Here is a 17,490-nt window from a genome sequence, read left to right on the forward strand (position 1 = left end):
CCCTAACCAATTCAGTGTCTCATCATTGGCCAGTCCTGCCATCCCAGGAATTAGTCTGGTAAACATTTGTTACACTCCCTCAGCCAAAACATTGAGGTTCTCCTCATCTGAGAAACAATCAATAATCAAAGTAGCAATTCTAGCAAGACATACCTGCTTCTCTTCTCAAATCCTTCTGCTGTGAATGCCAACATACATTTGTCTTCTGTACCACTGCTGCATGCTTAGTTTCAGCAACTAATGTACAAGGGCAGCCAGGTCTCATTGCACCTCCCTTTTCCCAATTGAAAGGCATTACTTAAAATTAATAAGAGACCGCATTTTTCTTTTTCGAGCTGGGGACAGGGAACTGTATGCGTGTGTGAGAGTATCAGATGTAGATTTTTTTCAAAAACTACTGACACCTATAATTTTTTAAAACTGCCTGGAATTGCTTAGTCCTGAAGATGGTGGATTATATCAGAGCTGGCTGATTGCAATCTGGTATGAAGACCAGTTCCCCTCAAGCACACAGTAACTTGTCACTGCTGCTAACAGTTCAGACAATGTGCCAAATGGAGCAAGAAAACACATTAAGATTTTAAAAGGTGTAAACGGCTTCAAGGCACTCAAAACAGTGAACATGTTAAACAGAATAAATGAAATAAGAATTGGAAAAAGGCTAACATTCCCAATCTCCTATCACCTCGAAAATGTTTTGAAGGGGAATAATTTGGAAATCTGAGCTGAAATAATACCATGAAATGCATCTTTTAACAGTTGCAATAGACATTGCTAGACAATCTCTGCTATTTTAAAATGATTATTTTAAGCAAGAACCAAAATCAGAAATTTCTGGAAAAACTCAGCAAGTTTGGCAACATTTATGGAGAGAAAGCAGTTAACATTTCGGGTCCAATGATCTTTCTTCGTATCTTAAGCAAGAATCCGGTTTGTATTTTGTCAAAAGTCTCAAGGACATCTCAATGTTCAGACTCTTTTTGACTCCATATTCTTATTTATTGGGAACTGACATGCCAAAATCAACATTACACTAATGAAAAATACTTTCCAAAATATTGATAAATGCATTTGTCAACGTGAACCAGCACACCTGGATGACAAATGAGGTATCACAATTATCTTTATTGCTTGCGTGGGAGAACGAAAACATTGGTGAGGATAACCATCTGTGACGGTTGTTCAGGCTTTCCTGCTGCAACTACATGTGTATATACTTCAGGATGAGGTATAACCAGGCGTGGCTACAACGTTCCAAATGGCAATAAGCAGCTTATTGTCTACATTCACATGTAATTCATGCTAATCTGTTCAGAACTCCAAAGCTTTATCTTTGCTTTCCTTTTCTCTAATAGAATTGTTCTTTTGTGGGGTCCTCTGCATAGGTCAAAATATTTTTTCTTTGAGGGCTCTTTGTGAGACTTTTTCATTTTCCAGAGCTATATTGTTATTTTCACTAAATTTGTTGTTGAGATAATGCAGTCGCATTGTAACAATAACTAATGCAGTTGAATTTTTGGGTAACTCCTTAAAAAGGTAAGATAGCACAAACACCATAGATTGATCATAAAGTAATTTAATTATTACATTTTATAACTTGGAATATGTAAATAAAATGTCAATTTATGATAAGTAAATGTCACATTCTCTCTTTACAAATTGGATCATACAAAGTGATCAGTCCCTTTTCTCCAATCTGTATGATGACCGCACCATGTTCCAGGACAGTTGGTTGATCTTTTGTAGAAATATCACCAATATTCAGAAGCTCCTTTAGTTTGGATCAGCACTTTTTTTTTGAACAATTGAATCCAAGTATGTTTTTGAGGGTTCTTTGAATAAGTTCCCTTGATGGTTCATTAATGAATGCCTTTGAGGCATTTGGTAAGCTTTTCATTTGAGTCCCTGTATTGTACCATCAATAGCATTATCCAGTGCTGTGAAACCATCATTTTGAACGAATTTGAATTCTTCTTCGCCTAAGTTAAATATAGAGTTCAATATTTAAAACTCAATTGATGGCTTGGCCCCTTATAACAACTGTCAAAGGCATGTCCAAGGTGTTTGCGATTTAAAAAAAATCTTTACAGGTCCTTTTATCAAGAGCAACATATCTCCCAATTTTGATCAGCCCCTCTTCTCCTATTTGGTTGATGCTGAGGCCCTGTTACCCATACAACATGAGCTACACACTAACTGTTTTAAAATCAAAAATGTAACAATATATCTTGATGGCACACCATGCATTTCAATATGACTGACAGTGCAAATTAATTATATGATCTCCAAGGTATGATAAAGAATGGTGCTATAGAATTGTAGAATCCCTACAGCTTGAAAAGAGGCCATTTGGCCCATCCAGTCTGTACCTACTCTCTGACCCAGACCCACTCTATCCCTGTAACCCCGCATTTAGCATGATTAACCCACATAACCTGCACATCCCTCTTATTTACTATGGCCAATCTACCTAATCTGCACACCTTTGGACTATGGGAGGAAACCAGAGCAGACAGGGGAGAATGTGCAAACTCCATGCATACAGTCACCCAAGGCTGGAATTGAACCTGTGTCCCTGACTTTGAGGCAGCAATGCGAACGACTAAGCCATTGTGTGACCCTATAAAATAGGATTTTGACAGCAGATGCAGATTACACTACATATGAGTAACAACTTCTATTTCCTATGAACACGTTTGGGCTCTCATTTGGGCTTTCAACCCCATTGCTAACAATGAGGCCCTGCTGCCATCTAACTTACACCCCAATCAGTTCCCTGCCTGTCTGATACTGGGTCCAGCTTCAAAGGGTATTCAGTACTTGGCTATCAGAATAGCCAAATCTCCTGGTGGATCCAAACTGGCTAAGTAACTCCTGAAGCTCATCCAGTCACAGGCTTTTTTTCTTTCCAAGTGCTTTTCTTTCAAATTCTTGAGAAATATGAGTGGGAGAGAGGAAATCCCTGATTGGATGAGTTAGAACAGCCTGCATGGGAGAGACAGAAACTCTCTTTGGAGGAGCAGCACCTCAGAGATTCTGGCATTGGTTGCCCCATGAGAGACTTTTTAGAGACAACGAGGGTTTCGGGAGAATTCAGCAACACTCCTTATTGTTTGAATACTTCTTCATTGTTATTTAATCTTTGGGCCGACACAAACAGTATAGTTGTTGTTACTGTTTACTTTCCTTTGTCAGTTTCTCTCACGTTTTCTCTTCTGGTCTTCTGTCATGATTTCCATCTTTCCTTTTCTTGTTTTGTGTATTCTTTTGTTTTCTCATCCCTCCACCTCCACATCCCTACAAGCTGTGTAAACACTCCATTATAGTATTTTTCTTATTGTGGACTAAAATAGGAAAGGCATTGTTTTAACACTGAGGGCTGTTGAATGATTTATTGAACTTTTCAAAACAAGTTAATTATTGTGAGTTGTGTTTACACTTTTGCTTTGCAAGCAATGGAGGGGGAGAGATAAGATACCATGCTACCAGGATATGTTTGCAGAGTAGAATTTGTACAGCAACAGATTACTGATTGGTATGTGTAGTTGGTACCGGCTGCAGATGCCAGAAGTTATCAATCTGAATGAGAACTCCCTGATTGGCTCCTGAGCAGGTGAAAAGCTTGGCTCTTGACTGCAGTGGGAGAGGAGTCTCTGGACTACTGAGAAAGCAAGTTCTGTGGCTCCATCTCTCTGCAGTAAAACTAAATGAAGGTGAAGAAAGCCAGTTATTTCCTCCGACCAGATGTTGTAACAGGTAACCGATTAGTGAACCAATCACCCAATGCTCCTGGAAAGAAGTGTAAGAAATTGGAGGAAGAGATTGAAGAACAAATGATCTTAGGAAACAAAAGAAATATCTCATTTGTCCTATGCTCTGGTGCTATTGAACTGTGTATCCCCAGTTTTTTTTCTATCCTCCACCCTTAACTCCAGTGTTTTTTTTTAGATTTGCCTGTGCCTGTCTGTTTGTGTGTGTAGGAGTCAAAAGGGCGAGAACTTACTTATTTCTAATCAATATTTTCTAATAAATTCTTGTTACTTACAGGAACCTGATCAGTGTTTTCTTATTCCATTAGACTAGTGTTATGAAGTTGAAAGCGTGTACTATACCTTTGAGTAAGTGAATGCTGTTTTGCACTGAAAGCTTACAAGAGCAGTCTCATTGAACTGGAAAGTTGAAATTATGTAACATTAGGCTGCGAAATAGAGACCTGAATTTTGGTTGCTGTTTTGATGACAATTCAAATTTACCCAATCAGTTTAAATTATGCCCGAGGATGCTAAAACCCAATCGAGTTTGAAGTTATTGTTTTGCCAACATTAAACCAATGAGACAGTCTGATGTAGGGGATATAAAAAAAAAGGCAGGCATTTTGAAAACCAGACACCAACTGCCATGAGCGAGATACCCAAGACATTGAAGCACTCTGAATCAAAGATACCTTTTCATATGAAACATCATCTCAGTTAAAAGAAAGAAGGCAACCCAGGGAGACCTTCAGCCAGAAGAAGTCAGACACCAAGACGACAGCCCCTGTATGATTTTGAAATTAAGTTGATGTAATTTTAATATGTGTTTTATTGGAACAGGATATTGTTATAGAGTTGGAGGCAGGGAATAGCAGTTAAGAGAAAGGGGGGCTTAGAGTTGTGAATAATTGTTGTTTAATGTTCACTTTTAGAGTTAAAGAATAAATTGATATTATTTTCTTTAAATAGTAGAACTTGGGAGTTCTCTGTCACTCATATTTTAACAGATTACAGTGCAAGGTGAGCTTTTATTGTGTGTTTGGTTTAATTAGCAGAAGGGTTCATCGCCGTGTTGTAACAGTTTGGGGGCTTGGGTCTGAGATTTGAACAGATTTGAGGGTACAAAAGATCCCAGCAGATTTAAACTCTTGCCGATTAATGTCCTTGATCTTCAACTAAAACCCTAGGTGAGACCAGTTGTTTAATTTCGGTTACTTGTGGTTGGTTAAATTAAAAGTGAGAGAAATGGCTCTTAACATTGCTAAAGAGGTTCTGGGGTTTGAAGATACTTCCCAAATTTGCGAAGAAAGTTTAAAAAGATAGAGGAAGGACATACTTTTAGAATTAGCAAATAGATTAGAATTGCATTTAACCAGGGACAAAAGGAAACCTGAAATTGTAATGGAGTTGGTCAAGCACTTCGATAGATTAGAGAAACAGACAAGTGCAGTAGAGTTAGAGAAACTTAAATTGCAATGGAGGCAAATGGAGTTAGAAGATAAAGAAAAGGAAAGAAAGAGCCCTGTTAGAGGAAAAAGGGAGAGAAGATTCTTAGCTGAGCAAAGAGAGAGAAAGAGTCAGAAAAAAAGAGAAAGGGAGAGAGAATTTCAACTTCAGAGTTTGCCAATTAGGAAAGTCAAGTTAACAGGATGGAGATGAAGAGAGAAGGTAGTGATGTATACAAATATGTCAAAATATTGCCACATTTTGATGAGAAGCCTTCTTTATTTCATTTGAGAATTTGGCTAGGCAGATGGAGTGGTCAGAGAACTTGTGGGTAATGCGAGTTCAGACTAGGCTGTAAGGCAGAGTTAGTGAGGTATTTGCAGAGCTGACAGATGAAGGGTCAAGAGATTATGCAGATGTTAAACAGGCGACTTTGAGTGTTTATGAATTGATACCAGAAGCAAATAGACAGCGGTTCAAAAACATAAAGAAGGAACCAGGTCAGACTTACGTTGAGTTCAAAAGAATTAAACATAGTAATTTTGATAGATGGGTGTGGGCCTTAAAGATAGATAAAACCTATGAGGCTCGAAGAGAGACTATTCTGCTGGAGGAGTTTAAAAACTCACTTCCCTAGGCAGGGGCTGGGTATGGAGTTAGTGATCTCTATGAAGAATTTGCATTTGTGGGTAAAGTTTACTCAGGAAGAACAGGGGGAGAAGGGAAAGAAGTTATAACTTTATAACTTTGAGAGATTCGGGATATAATCAGACTCTAATAGTAAAAATGAATGTTTTTACACTGATCTGTTACCAGAGAGAGTGGTAATTTGTGGAATAGATGGATAGAAATTTAGCGTTCCCCTGTATAAGATCAGGTTGGAGTGCCAACTCGAGACTGGGGAAGTAACAGTGGGAGTGATTGACAGTGTCATTCCCAGGAATACTGTCTGTTTTTGGGAACAATTTAGCAGTGTTCAAGGGGGGAGTGACACCCCTTGTGGAGAAGCCAAAGGAAGACCAGGGCACTGAGGTGTTTAAAAAAAAAATACCCTGGAATTTTTCCAGATTATGTCGTAACAAGATCCCACTATCATAAGTCAGAGCAAGAAGCAAAAAATAAAGAGAAAGACGAAGGAGTTGAGTTCACTTAGTGGATACTGTGTTTGATGTAATGGTGCATGAAAAACCTGAACAGGCAGAGGGCCAGGAAGTTGTGTTTAGTCCTGAAAGGCTAATGGACTTACAACAGAAAGATGAGAGATAAATATATATATTGATGCATACTCGGAAATGGAATCCCAATGTATTTCTGAGGTTTATTACTTTAAAGGTAGAATTCTGAGGTGAAAATGGAGACAATGGCAAGTTAGTGCAGAGGAGAAATGGGCGAAATGTATGCTACCAGATTGTGTTGCCAGTAGCATACAGACAAGAATTGTTACGGGTAGTATATGAATTACCAGTTGGAAGTCACCTAGGTATGAGGAAGACTCAGGCTAATGTATAAAAGCTCTTCCATTGGCCTGGACTGCACAAGGATGTGGTTAAATTTTGCCTTACTTCTCAAACGTGCCAACTGATAGGTAAGCCACAAGCAGCAATAAAACCAGCACCTTTGTTGCCAATGCCTGCATTCAAAGAACCTTTCACATGGGTTATGTTTGATAGTGTGGGTCCCCTCCCAAATACGAAAAGTGGGAACCAGTACAGAGGATCCTCAATTATCCTAATGAGATGGGCGGGCACTATTTCATCCTGACAATTGATTATTCGGATAATCGATTTTAGCTTGAACGGGGAAGCCATACTGATCTCATGCTGTGCTCGACCAGAGAATTTGTTCAAATGTATAACTTTAATGAGTCTGCCATTTAAGCAAACTAATCTTAGCAGTCGGCAAAATACAGGTTAAAATGAGAAGAACTAAACCCTTACTGTGAAACCCCAGCATTAAACAAGGTCCCAAACAACTTCTACGATCACAAGACCATTTACACTATCACTTTCCAGGAGCTCAATCTCGCGATAGAAAGACCGAAGCCCCGCCTCGCGGATGCGTTTACGTTCTCGGCCATTTTTTTTAAATGAACAGCCCGCTAAAATGCTGGGAATACTGTAAAACACTTACTTTTGCAAAGGGCTGCATACCAATCCTTACCTAAAAAAATATCCACTTACCTCTTTGATGGATCATTTTTGTGGGACTTTGAAATCATCTTCGGATAATCCGATATTTGGATAATCGAAGTTCCTCTGTACTTGCTAACCATAATGGATGTGTATACCAGATTTCCGGAGGCAATCCCATTACGAGTGTTAAGGTAAAAAGGGTGATGGAGAAGTTAGTAGCTTTTTTCAAGTGGTATGCGTTACCCAGAGAGATTCAGTCAGACCAAGGATCTTATTTTACTGCTAGGCTGTTTAGGGAAGTCATGGATGGCTTAGACATGAAGCAAGTTAAATCAAGTATATACCATCCTGATTCTTAGGGAGCTTTGGTAAAGTGGCATCAGACCCTGAAGACCATGTTAAGAGCATACTGTCAGGATTACCTGAATGATTGCGACAAAAGCATCCCATTCGTATTGTTTGCCATTGGCGATGCCCCAAAAAAATCTACTCCGTTTACTCCCTTTGAGTTAATATTTGGACATGAAGTGAGAGGGCTTTTGAAATTAATTAAAGAAAAATTGACAGGACAAAAGTCAGAGAACTCATACTTGGACGTATCTGAGGTGAGGGAGAGATTAAATTGGGTAGGTGAGTTAGCTAAAAATCACCTCAAATGGGCACAGAATAGATTGAAGCAAGTGGCAGATAAAAACTCAAATTCAGACGTTTCCCGTGGAGATGATGTATTAGTATTGTTACCAGTGGTAGGAGATCCCTTCAAAACCAAGTTTAGTGGTCCCTATCAAATTGAGAAAAAGTTAAGGTTAGATTAGATTCCCTACAGTGTGGAAACAGGCCCTTTGGCCCAACTAGTCCACACCGACCCTCCAAAGAGTAACCTACACAGATCCATTTCCCTCTGACTAATGCACTATGAACAATTTAGCATGGCCAATTCACCTGTCCTACACATCTTTGGACAGTGGGAGGAAACCGGTGTACCTGGAGGAAACCCACACAGACACTGGGAGAATGTGCAAACTCCAACCGACAGTCGCCCGAGGCTGGAATCTAACCTGGGACCCTGGTGCTGTGAGGCAGCAGTGCTAACCACTGAGCCACAGTGCCGTCAGGTAAACCAACTGGTAAAGATGCCAGATAGAAAAAAAACTCTATTGGGTATGTCATGTGAATATGTTGAAACCTTACTATAATAGACAGACAACTGAAGAAACAGGTGTTAGTTACTGCCCTACAGAGTGAGGAATCACATCCAGATGTCGTGGAGTTTGATGACCCTCAACATATGTTAAATAATGAGGAAATCCTTGAGGAGTGAGATAGGTTAGTGAACTATTGTTTCAGGAGCAAAGAACCTAGTTGAAAGGTTTGTTGCAGCAGTATGAGGACATGTGCAGGAATAAGATGGGAGGACGAATACTACTGTGCCTGAGGTGGAAGTGGGGAATGCTGTTCTGATAAAACAACACACCTGCAGACATAACCCTTTCAAAGCCACACAGGTCCAGAAGGAAGTTGAAGCGATGCTCAGTGAAGATATCATCAACTGTAGAAAAGCACAGCCGATCAGGCAGCATATGAGGAGCAGGAGAATCAAGACTTCAAGCATAAGCTCTTCATCAGGAATGATTTTGTGTGAACTATCAGAATGTCAATGCTGTAACAAAATCTGATTCATACCCAATACCAAGATTGGAGGACTGTACAGAGAAAGTTGGACAAGCCAGTTACATCGCAAAGGTGGACTAGCTGTGTGGTTATTGGCAGATAGCTTTTATCAGAGAAAGTGAAAGAAGTTTCTGCATTAATAACCCCAAATGGGCTATATCAATTCTAAGTGATGTTGTTTGGAATGAAAAACGCATCAGCCTCATTCCAAAAACTCATAAACAGAGTTGCGGCTGGGTAACAACCTATGCAGTTTATCTGGATGATGTAGTGATCTTTAGTGAGTCATGGAAAGATCACATGGTACAATGGCAGAGCTCTTCGAACAATTACGAGAAGCAAAACCGGTAATAAACTTAAAGAAAACTGAATTTGCAAAGGCAGAGGTGGTGTTCTTGGGACATAACATCGGTCATGGAAGGTTGACCCTAAGGAACGCAAAGATGGAGGCTATTGAGGAATTTCCATGAACTTCCTGAAAGAAAGAGGTGTTTCGATTTTTGGGACTAAGCGGATTCTACCAGAAGTTTATTCCAAACTTCAGCAGCATGGTGCCAACGTTAATAGATTTACTAAAGCAGAACACACAATTTTGGTGGACAGAACAATGCCAGGAGGCATTTGAGAATTTAAAAGCAGTATTAACCACCGCATTGGTTTTAGCTACACCAAATTTTTTGAAACCCTTCAAAGATGCAATCGATGCTAGCGATATAGGAGTTGGAGCTGTACTGCTACAGGAAGATGAGGATGGATTTGAACGGCCAATTGACTACTTTTCAAAAGAAACTCAACACCTACCAGAGAAACTTCTCTACCATCAAAAAAGAATTACTGAGTTTGGAACTGGCCTTACAGCATTTTAATATTTGTGATGAACTATGTGCTGGAGACAGTTGTGTACATGGACCATAATCCTCTTTCATTCTTGGAACGATTTAAAGACAGAAGTATGATACTATTTTATTGAAGTCTCATGTTACAGACTTTTAATTTGCAAATTGTACATGTTGCGGGTCGTAAAAATGTGACAGCAGATATATTATTGCAGATTTAACGGAAAGAGTATTGATAAGATTGGACATATTCCATATGTATGTATGTGGAGATGTGCAGAAATTAATATGAACTTAGATTAATGACCTATGTATTTCATTAGAATGGGATTAAGAATTAGAAAAAAAAGGTTCATTTTTTTTTAAGGGAGGAGGTGTTATGAAGTTGAAAGCGTGTACTATACCTTTCAGAGACCGAACGCTTTTGGCCCTGAGAGCTTACAACAGCAGTCTCTGTGTGTGCTGGAAAATTGAAAATATGTAATATTTGGCTGTTGAATAGATACCTGAGTTGGTTGCTGTTTTGACAATAATTCAAATTTAACCAGTCAGTTTAAATTATGTCCGAGGATACTAAAACCATGAATTTATTGTTTTGCCAACATTGAACCGATGAGACAATCCAATTTTGGGGATATAAAAAAGGCAGGCATTTTGAAAATCAGACAGAGCAACTGCCATTGAGAGAGAGAGACCCAAGACATTGAAACACTCTCTGTTAAAGGTACTTTTTCATATGAAACATCTTCACAGTAAAAAGAAAGAAGACAACCCAGGGAGATCTACAGCCAGAAAAAGAAAGACACCAAAGACGAAAACTGCTATATGGTTTTGAAATTAAGTTGATGTAATTTTAATAAGTGTTTCATGAGAACAGTATATTGTTATAGAATTGGAGGCAGGTAATAAGCAGTTAAGAGAAAGGGAGACTTAGAATTGTGAATAATTGCTGAAAATGTGTTGCTGGAAAAACGCAGCAGGTCAGGCAGCATCCAGGGAACAGGAGAATCGACGTTTCGGGCATAAGCCCTTCTTCAGGATTGTGAATTGTGAATAATTGTTGTTTAATGTTCACTTTTAAAGTAGAAACTGATATTATTTTCTTTAAATAGTGGAGTTTGGAAGTTCTCTGTCACTCATATTTTAACAGATTACAAGGCGAGGTGAGCTTTTCTGGATGTTTGGTTTAATTTACGGAAGGATTCACTTCCATGATGTAACACAAGTTATTTGGGGACTTTGCATACTTTGATTAAATTGTTAACTTTTGTTGTGGCACCAAGAGTCATGGAGCTTTGATATTCAGCGCACTTTCCCAATTGGCTGCCACAACTATCTGCATTGCTCTAATTCTGGCCTCTTGACCATCTCTGATTTTAATTGGCCCACCGCTGCTGGCTGTGCGAACAGTTGCCTAAATTCTAAGCTTGGGCATATCCTTTTTACATTGCTTTACTTCTCCACTTGGCTTTTCATCTTGAAGACATTCTGTAAAGCCATCTTTGACCAAACCTTTGGTCATTCGACATGATATTTCGATCTGTGATGGGCTGTTATGATTTGTTTTATGTTCTCTTTTAAGCTTCTTTGAATGTTCTATTGAGACCATAAGACATAGGAGTGGAAGTAAGGCCATTCGGCCCATTGAGTCCACTCCACCGTTTAATCATGACTGAAGGGCATTTCAACTCCATTTACCCGCACTCTCCCCGATGCCCTTAAATTCTTGATCTCACAAGGAATTATCAATCTTTGCCTTGAAGACATGCAATGTCCTGGTCTCCACTGCGCTCCATGGCAATGAATTCCACAGGCCCACCACTCTCTGGCTGAAGAAATGTTCCTCATTTTATTCTAAATTGTCCCCCTCTCATTATAAGGCTGTGCCCATGGGTCCTTGTCTCCCTGTCTAATGGAAGCAACTTCCCATCAAAGGTGCTTTGTAAATTTGAGGTATTATTGTATTTTTGTCTCATCTGTCTATTTTCTTCTTTTTCTGAGTGGAAATCATGATTGATCCTTTTGGACAGGAATAGATGTGTCACAGTGCGAAAAGCAGTGAATCCTGATGATGGTTGGGTGGAGAAAGCTTCTGCCGAGTGATATTGGTTGTTGGGTTGCAGGGTGGGGAAAGGACAAGTGCAGTCCATGAGCTCATTCACCACGCATAGTCCCAGCTGGTGAGCTCCCACAAGGTGAGCTGTTGATAAGAAGTGGTTGGGGAAAAGGGAAAATACAAGAGATCAGGTTGGGAGATCAGAGGATGGGTGCTGGGTATCAAGTTATGGGAGAGAAAAAGTAACACAAAGTGTGGACATACTGCATGAAGGCAAAGATGTAAGCTAGTTTTGATTGATAGTATGGGAAAGCATGAGCCTTAGGGCAAACATAGATGGAATGAATGAGAGTTTGGGAACAGCTACTCTGTTCAAGAGAGAATGCTATTATGTAAAGGCCCTGTTCTCAGGCAACAAGTGTGCCAATGTCCAAGGCAAGTCTTTGAGAAATAATTACTTGCTGCTAATAAAACTGTAGCTGGTAAACTGCATGGGGATTGGTGCAGGCTAAAGTTGAAGCTGGTACTGTTGCTTGGGAGGCCTTAAAATGAATATTGAAAAGTGACAATAGTGTCTGGTGACAAGGCAACACAAGTGACCCAGGCCCATAACAAAGACAGAAATGAATACACCAAAAGATTTGAAGATTAACCAAAAGAGAAGAGAGATTTTGGGAGATATAGGCCAAGTGAAGCAAGACACCAAATTTGAATACTTCACAATGAGGGGTGTAACAGTGAGCCAGAGGCTGGCATGTGGACAATCTTTTAAAAAAGAAATTGTGGTCCTTTTTAGCTATTTAGAAATAGTGAACATGAGGGACCAAGTTAGAGGGAGGTAAATCGCTCCCACCTAGTGTGTGGAGGCCTGCATTTAATACATACAGACTTAATTTCATATATAGAGTAAAAGATTTTTAAGTCAAGGTCATTGTATTGCAGTAAAAAGAGAGAATGGAGTCAGAAATGCAGCTTCAGAAGAGGAATGATAGTATTTCACAGTAGCCTTACTCATTATTTTGAGCACTTATAGTTTTCTCCTAACTCTACTAATCATCCTGGATCTGAAGCACCCTTGAAATGCTCATTTCTGTTCATTTCTATCAAATAGTGCCCCATTTCCCAATAGAAGGAAAGGATCTAACACCTTCATCAGGTATCATGATAGTTATTTAGTCATTTATAACTTGAAAGTTGCTGAAAAAGGCATGCTTGGTTGAAGCTTTTCTTACGCTTATCAGGGCATACAGAAGGATACTATTATAAAGGGGATTATATACTGTATAGGAAGAGACTGGCTGGCAAGTATACTCTTGTTTGACATTGCCATGAAAACTGTACCATTTGCTGAATAATTCTAAGTCTGTTAAGAATTATACAGACTACCAATTTAAGATTGTCAGTTCTGCAAACATTGCACCCATTTCAACTTGACAGAACAGGTGACAGCTATCCTCTAGTTCATTCCTCAGGCAATGCCTTGATCAATCACTATAAAACTACCTGGTTTAAATTTAAGCAACACTTAATATTTAACTGTGAACCATCACCTAAATGGTATATTTTCCATGACAATGCCTCTACCAATCAGGGTCCATTGTTGGTCTTTGCATTGGTATCTCTTGCAGTTGTCCTGATCAGCGTAAGCTGAAGAGCTTTGGCAAACTGCCTTTTATCATAAATACCACAAAATACTTTTAAAACATGTTATTTTTGAGGTACATCTGCTGTTATAGAGTTTGTTGGTACTTGTTCAGTCCCGCAAGTAGTGAATGCAGTGTATGCTCTGTTAACATAGTTTGCAAGAAGGAACTTTAAGCTTATGCAGAATGCTTACATTACATTACATTACAAACTTGCAAACTATGTTCAGTCCCGCAAGTAGCGAATGCAGTGTATGCTCTGCTAACATAGTTTGCAAGAAAGGAACTTTAAGCTTATGCAGAATGCTGACTTCCCTTCAAATATTCCATGTAATATTTTCCTTTCAACTGAGCAATCAAACAGAATTTTGGTTTAATATTTTATTTGAAAGGCTGTCTGACTTACGGCTCTACTTTTAATATCTGTTTCTTTAATACATTTACAAGCATTTTATTTTTAAAAGAGGTGTGATTTGCTAATTCATCTTTAACCTTAACTTCGTTTTTGTATTTTGTATAATATGTTTATCCTTGGGGAAACTATCCAGATTGAAAGAGAATCCTGCTTCAGTCAATAAAAATAACATGCGGTTTTACATTCAAAACAACTTGAAGTCTTTGACTTTGGAAGTCTCTTCCTAAAAGGTGATGAGAGCAGAGTCTTTGAAGAGGGTAGACATTCTTGTTAACTTTTCAGCCCTTGCTTATCAGGGGTGAGCAAGAATATAGATTTGAGGTTATCAATATGATCACCCTTAATCTTATTGAATGGCCTGCTCCTGCTTTTTGTTCAAATACTTGAAGCATGCTGGAAACAATTGGTCTACATTTAATTCAATTTCTCTTCCAATGCAGGAGCATAGTTCAGTCAGAAGAGAAGCTCATCATAAGTGCATCATGGGCCAAGGACGAGGACATAAGTCGACTGTTGACCTCCCTCCCAAACTGGACGAACATGGCTCAGCCCAAACAAATGCGACCGAAACGGGAAGATGAGGAGGACTTCACAAGGTATGTGTGAAGTTTATCATTGAATCCTAGGTTACGATACCCTCCTTTTACCTATCTTGAACCAAGGACCCTAAATTATTTTCAAACACAATTACGTTGATGTTTAAAGATGTCAGAGAAGGATTTTACATCATCTTGGAAACATGCAAATGTCAAGTTAACAAAAGATAAATTATATTTTGAAACAAACATTGCAATTGTCTAAAAGTGCATCCTTGGTGAAAACTGCAGTCGGAATTAAATTCTCAACTGGCAGCTTCGAGGTATACAAATTCCAGCCATTCAAGGTGTGTAATCACAAATGCTTGAGACAAAGGTTTCTTGAAACAGCCTAGCTTTCTTACACAGTTTATAGGTTAAAAAAAAAGCAGGAGAATCGAATTAGGCAAAGGCTTACTAAAATGGTGAGGTCGTTGGAATGCCTGTATTTTCACATTGAGGACAGTTGTGTGAAATAAGCTATGGCAGTCATATGTATAAATAAATAGAGCAAGAAATGAGTATGAAAATGCCATTCTGCCCTTCAAGCCTAGGTCTACATTCCCCCATAAGAGAAAAACATAAATATAAAGGAGTAGGACAATTTGGCCGTTTGAGCTTGCTCTGCAACGCAGTATGATCAAGGCTGATTATCCAACTCAGTACCGTGTTTCTGTTTTCTCTCCATATCCTGTGATCCCTTCGGCCCTAGGAACTGCATCTAACTCCTGGAAAACATACAATGTTTTAGTCTCAACCATTTTCTGTGGCAGCAAATTCCATAGGCTCGCCATTCTCTGAGTGAAGAAATTTCTCCTTCTCTCAGTCTTAAAAGGCCTACCCAAGACCTTTGGACATGACCCATGGTTCTAGACTCACTGCTCACTCTTCATTCATTTACCATGAAAACGTTCTCTCAGAATCCTTCATGTTTCGTTAAGATCATCATTCATTCTTCTAAAGTTCAATGTGTACGTGCCTAACTTGTGCAACCTTCTTTAACCAGTCAGTCTTTCATCCCAGGAATCAAGCTGGTGAGTCTAAAGAAAATCTCACCTTAAGCAAGGAGATTATATGCAGTAATCTTGGTGCTCTGTACAGTTATAGCAAGACAAGTAAATTGGGGAATTTTATGTACTCTTTAAACATTTTGTTCCAAGTTTAAGATAAAGATTAAAACAGAAAACATTCCTCCTGTTCTCACCCCCTCGATCTCCACACCCCATCCATGTCAACATATGTTTGTTCTCTCTCCCATGAACCCCTTATGTTGTTGCATTTCCCTCACCTTCTCCTTAGCATGTTGCTATTTTCTACATATCCATCCATCCATCCACCTTCCACGGCATTCATGTTCCATACCTTTCTTCCACCCCACCTCATCAACCCTATATAGTCCCTACACCAACACAATGCAGACTTGTAGAACCCACCAACTAGGCTATGCCCTGTCCTCACTATGCCAACCCACATTATTATCCAACATGAATCATTAATCGTAGAAATTAAAACTACAGTTCATTAAGGATGTCACAGATGAACATGCACTTTCTCATTGCAACAAGACAAACAGCCAGTACATTTAAATTGCTTTAATTAATCCCTCATAGAAGCAAACATTTCACTTAAGTGCTCAATGGCTTAAATCAATTGACATCTCAATCCCATGTTAACAAACTTTTCTGTTCAACAAGCAGATTGGATTCCATTCCATTCAACAGCAGGAACCATTGTGAAGATTATAGTTTTGGAAATAAGGCGTGATATGAAATTGTATAATAGTGAATAGGGACTGTGAATTTGTTTTGTTTTTAAATGCAACATTTCTGTTTCAGATATAACTTTGCTAGTCCCGATGAGGTAATGCATCTTTTACACAAACACACATCTTTTCACAATCCCAAAGGTTGCTTTACCTCCACCAAAGGTGTTCCAGACGAGATCCAGCAGAATATCTTATTCCCCTGCTCTTCACAAGCCAACCATTATTAACTTCTGTTCTCATTACCTTCTGCTCTCTACTTTTCCCTCTCTGCCTATTCCAACTTCCACCCATCATCCCCCAATACTTCACAAGCTTGCTCATCAAGCACCCAGAAGAAACCATATATTGAAAATATATAGATCTTTTACTCATAGTTCGATATTGCAGACCAGACTCGATTGGAAAAAAAAAACACTCACTCAAAAATACATTCGGTTTTGATCTAATGCGATAGTTCTGTTCTCACGTTATAAGAAAATTATGCAATAGCCACGCCATTTAAACTAATGGGGCTGGAATCACATTATAGCCAATACAGGCATGGAAAGTTTGCATTCTACAAATGAGTGTCTAAATTCATCAATCACGTTAAAGCCAATTTGCATTGAAGAAACACGTGTTCTAGCAGAACCAACGGTATATATTTTGACACCTGTTCACACGTGCTAACACATTGAGCAGTTCCAAAGCGCATATGCACCTTTTGAGCACAGTCTACAGTTAACAGTCCCATACAGCAATCCCTGCACAAAAATTAAAGTGCCAGACCCCCTCCCACCCCATAAGGATATCACTGGCACTAGATAACTCCCTTCTACCCTCTACTGAAATGATTCCTGACTCCTGGTCCCTCAGGCCATAGCTGCAAACGTATTTCCGTTCTCCAGAAGGATATCCTGGCTGTCCAAAGAAATGCATTGAGAACAGACCTGCTGTTATCTGGTCTAATCTCCACACACCAGATTCCAGACAGCAGGAACTTCAAAATCTGATTTCAGTTAACACAATTTATCACTGAAATAGCCAGTTGCCTCTGGGATCAGTGCGGATGTGATCCTGACCCTTAAAATTGGAGATGCAGGTTTAGGGTCAGAACTCTCAATTCCCAACATCTTCTAGCATTTTCACTATAGCAGGGAGTTCTCCGTCATAGCGCTGATTGAAACAATGCTGTTAATGACTTGCTTATGGTGTCTACC

General features: G+C 39.2%; 1 protein-coding gene across 1 annotated transcript in view; it reads left to right on the plus strand.

Moving 5' to 3' along the window:
• The window catches only part of exoc4 (exocyst complex component 4), a 604,047-nt gene that overhangs the window by 497,082 nt on the left and 89,475 nt on the right, over nucleotides 1-17,490 (plus strand). Inside the window, exon 12 of the mRNA XM_043714034.2 lies at nucleotides 14,392-14,547. Coding sequence (XP_043569969.2) covers nucleotides 14,392-14,547 — 156 coding nt within the window. The remainder of the gene's footprint in view (nucleotides 1-14,391; nucleotides 14,548-17,490) is intronic.

Source organism: Chiloscyllium plagiosum, unplaced genomic scaffold (genome assembly GCF_037043375.1).
Source record: "Chiloscyllium plagiosum isolate Xiang-an unplaced genomic scaffold, Cpla_swu_hap1 HiC_scaffold_23, whole genome shotgun sequence".
NCBI lineage: Eukaryota > Metazoa > Chordata > Chondrichthyes > Orectolobiformes > Hemiscylliidae > Chiloscyllium > Chiloscyllium plagiosum.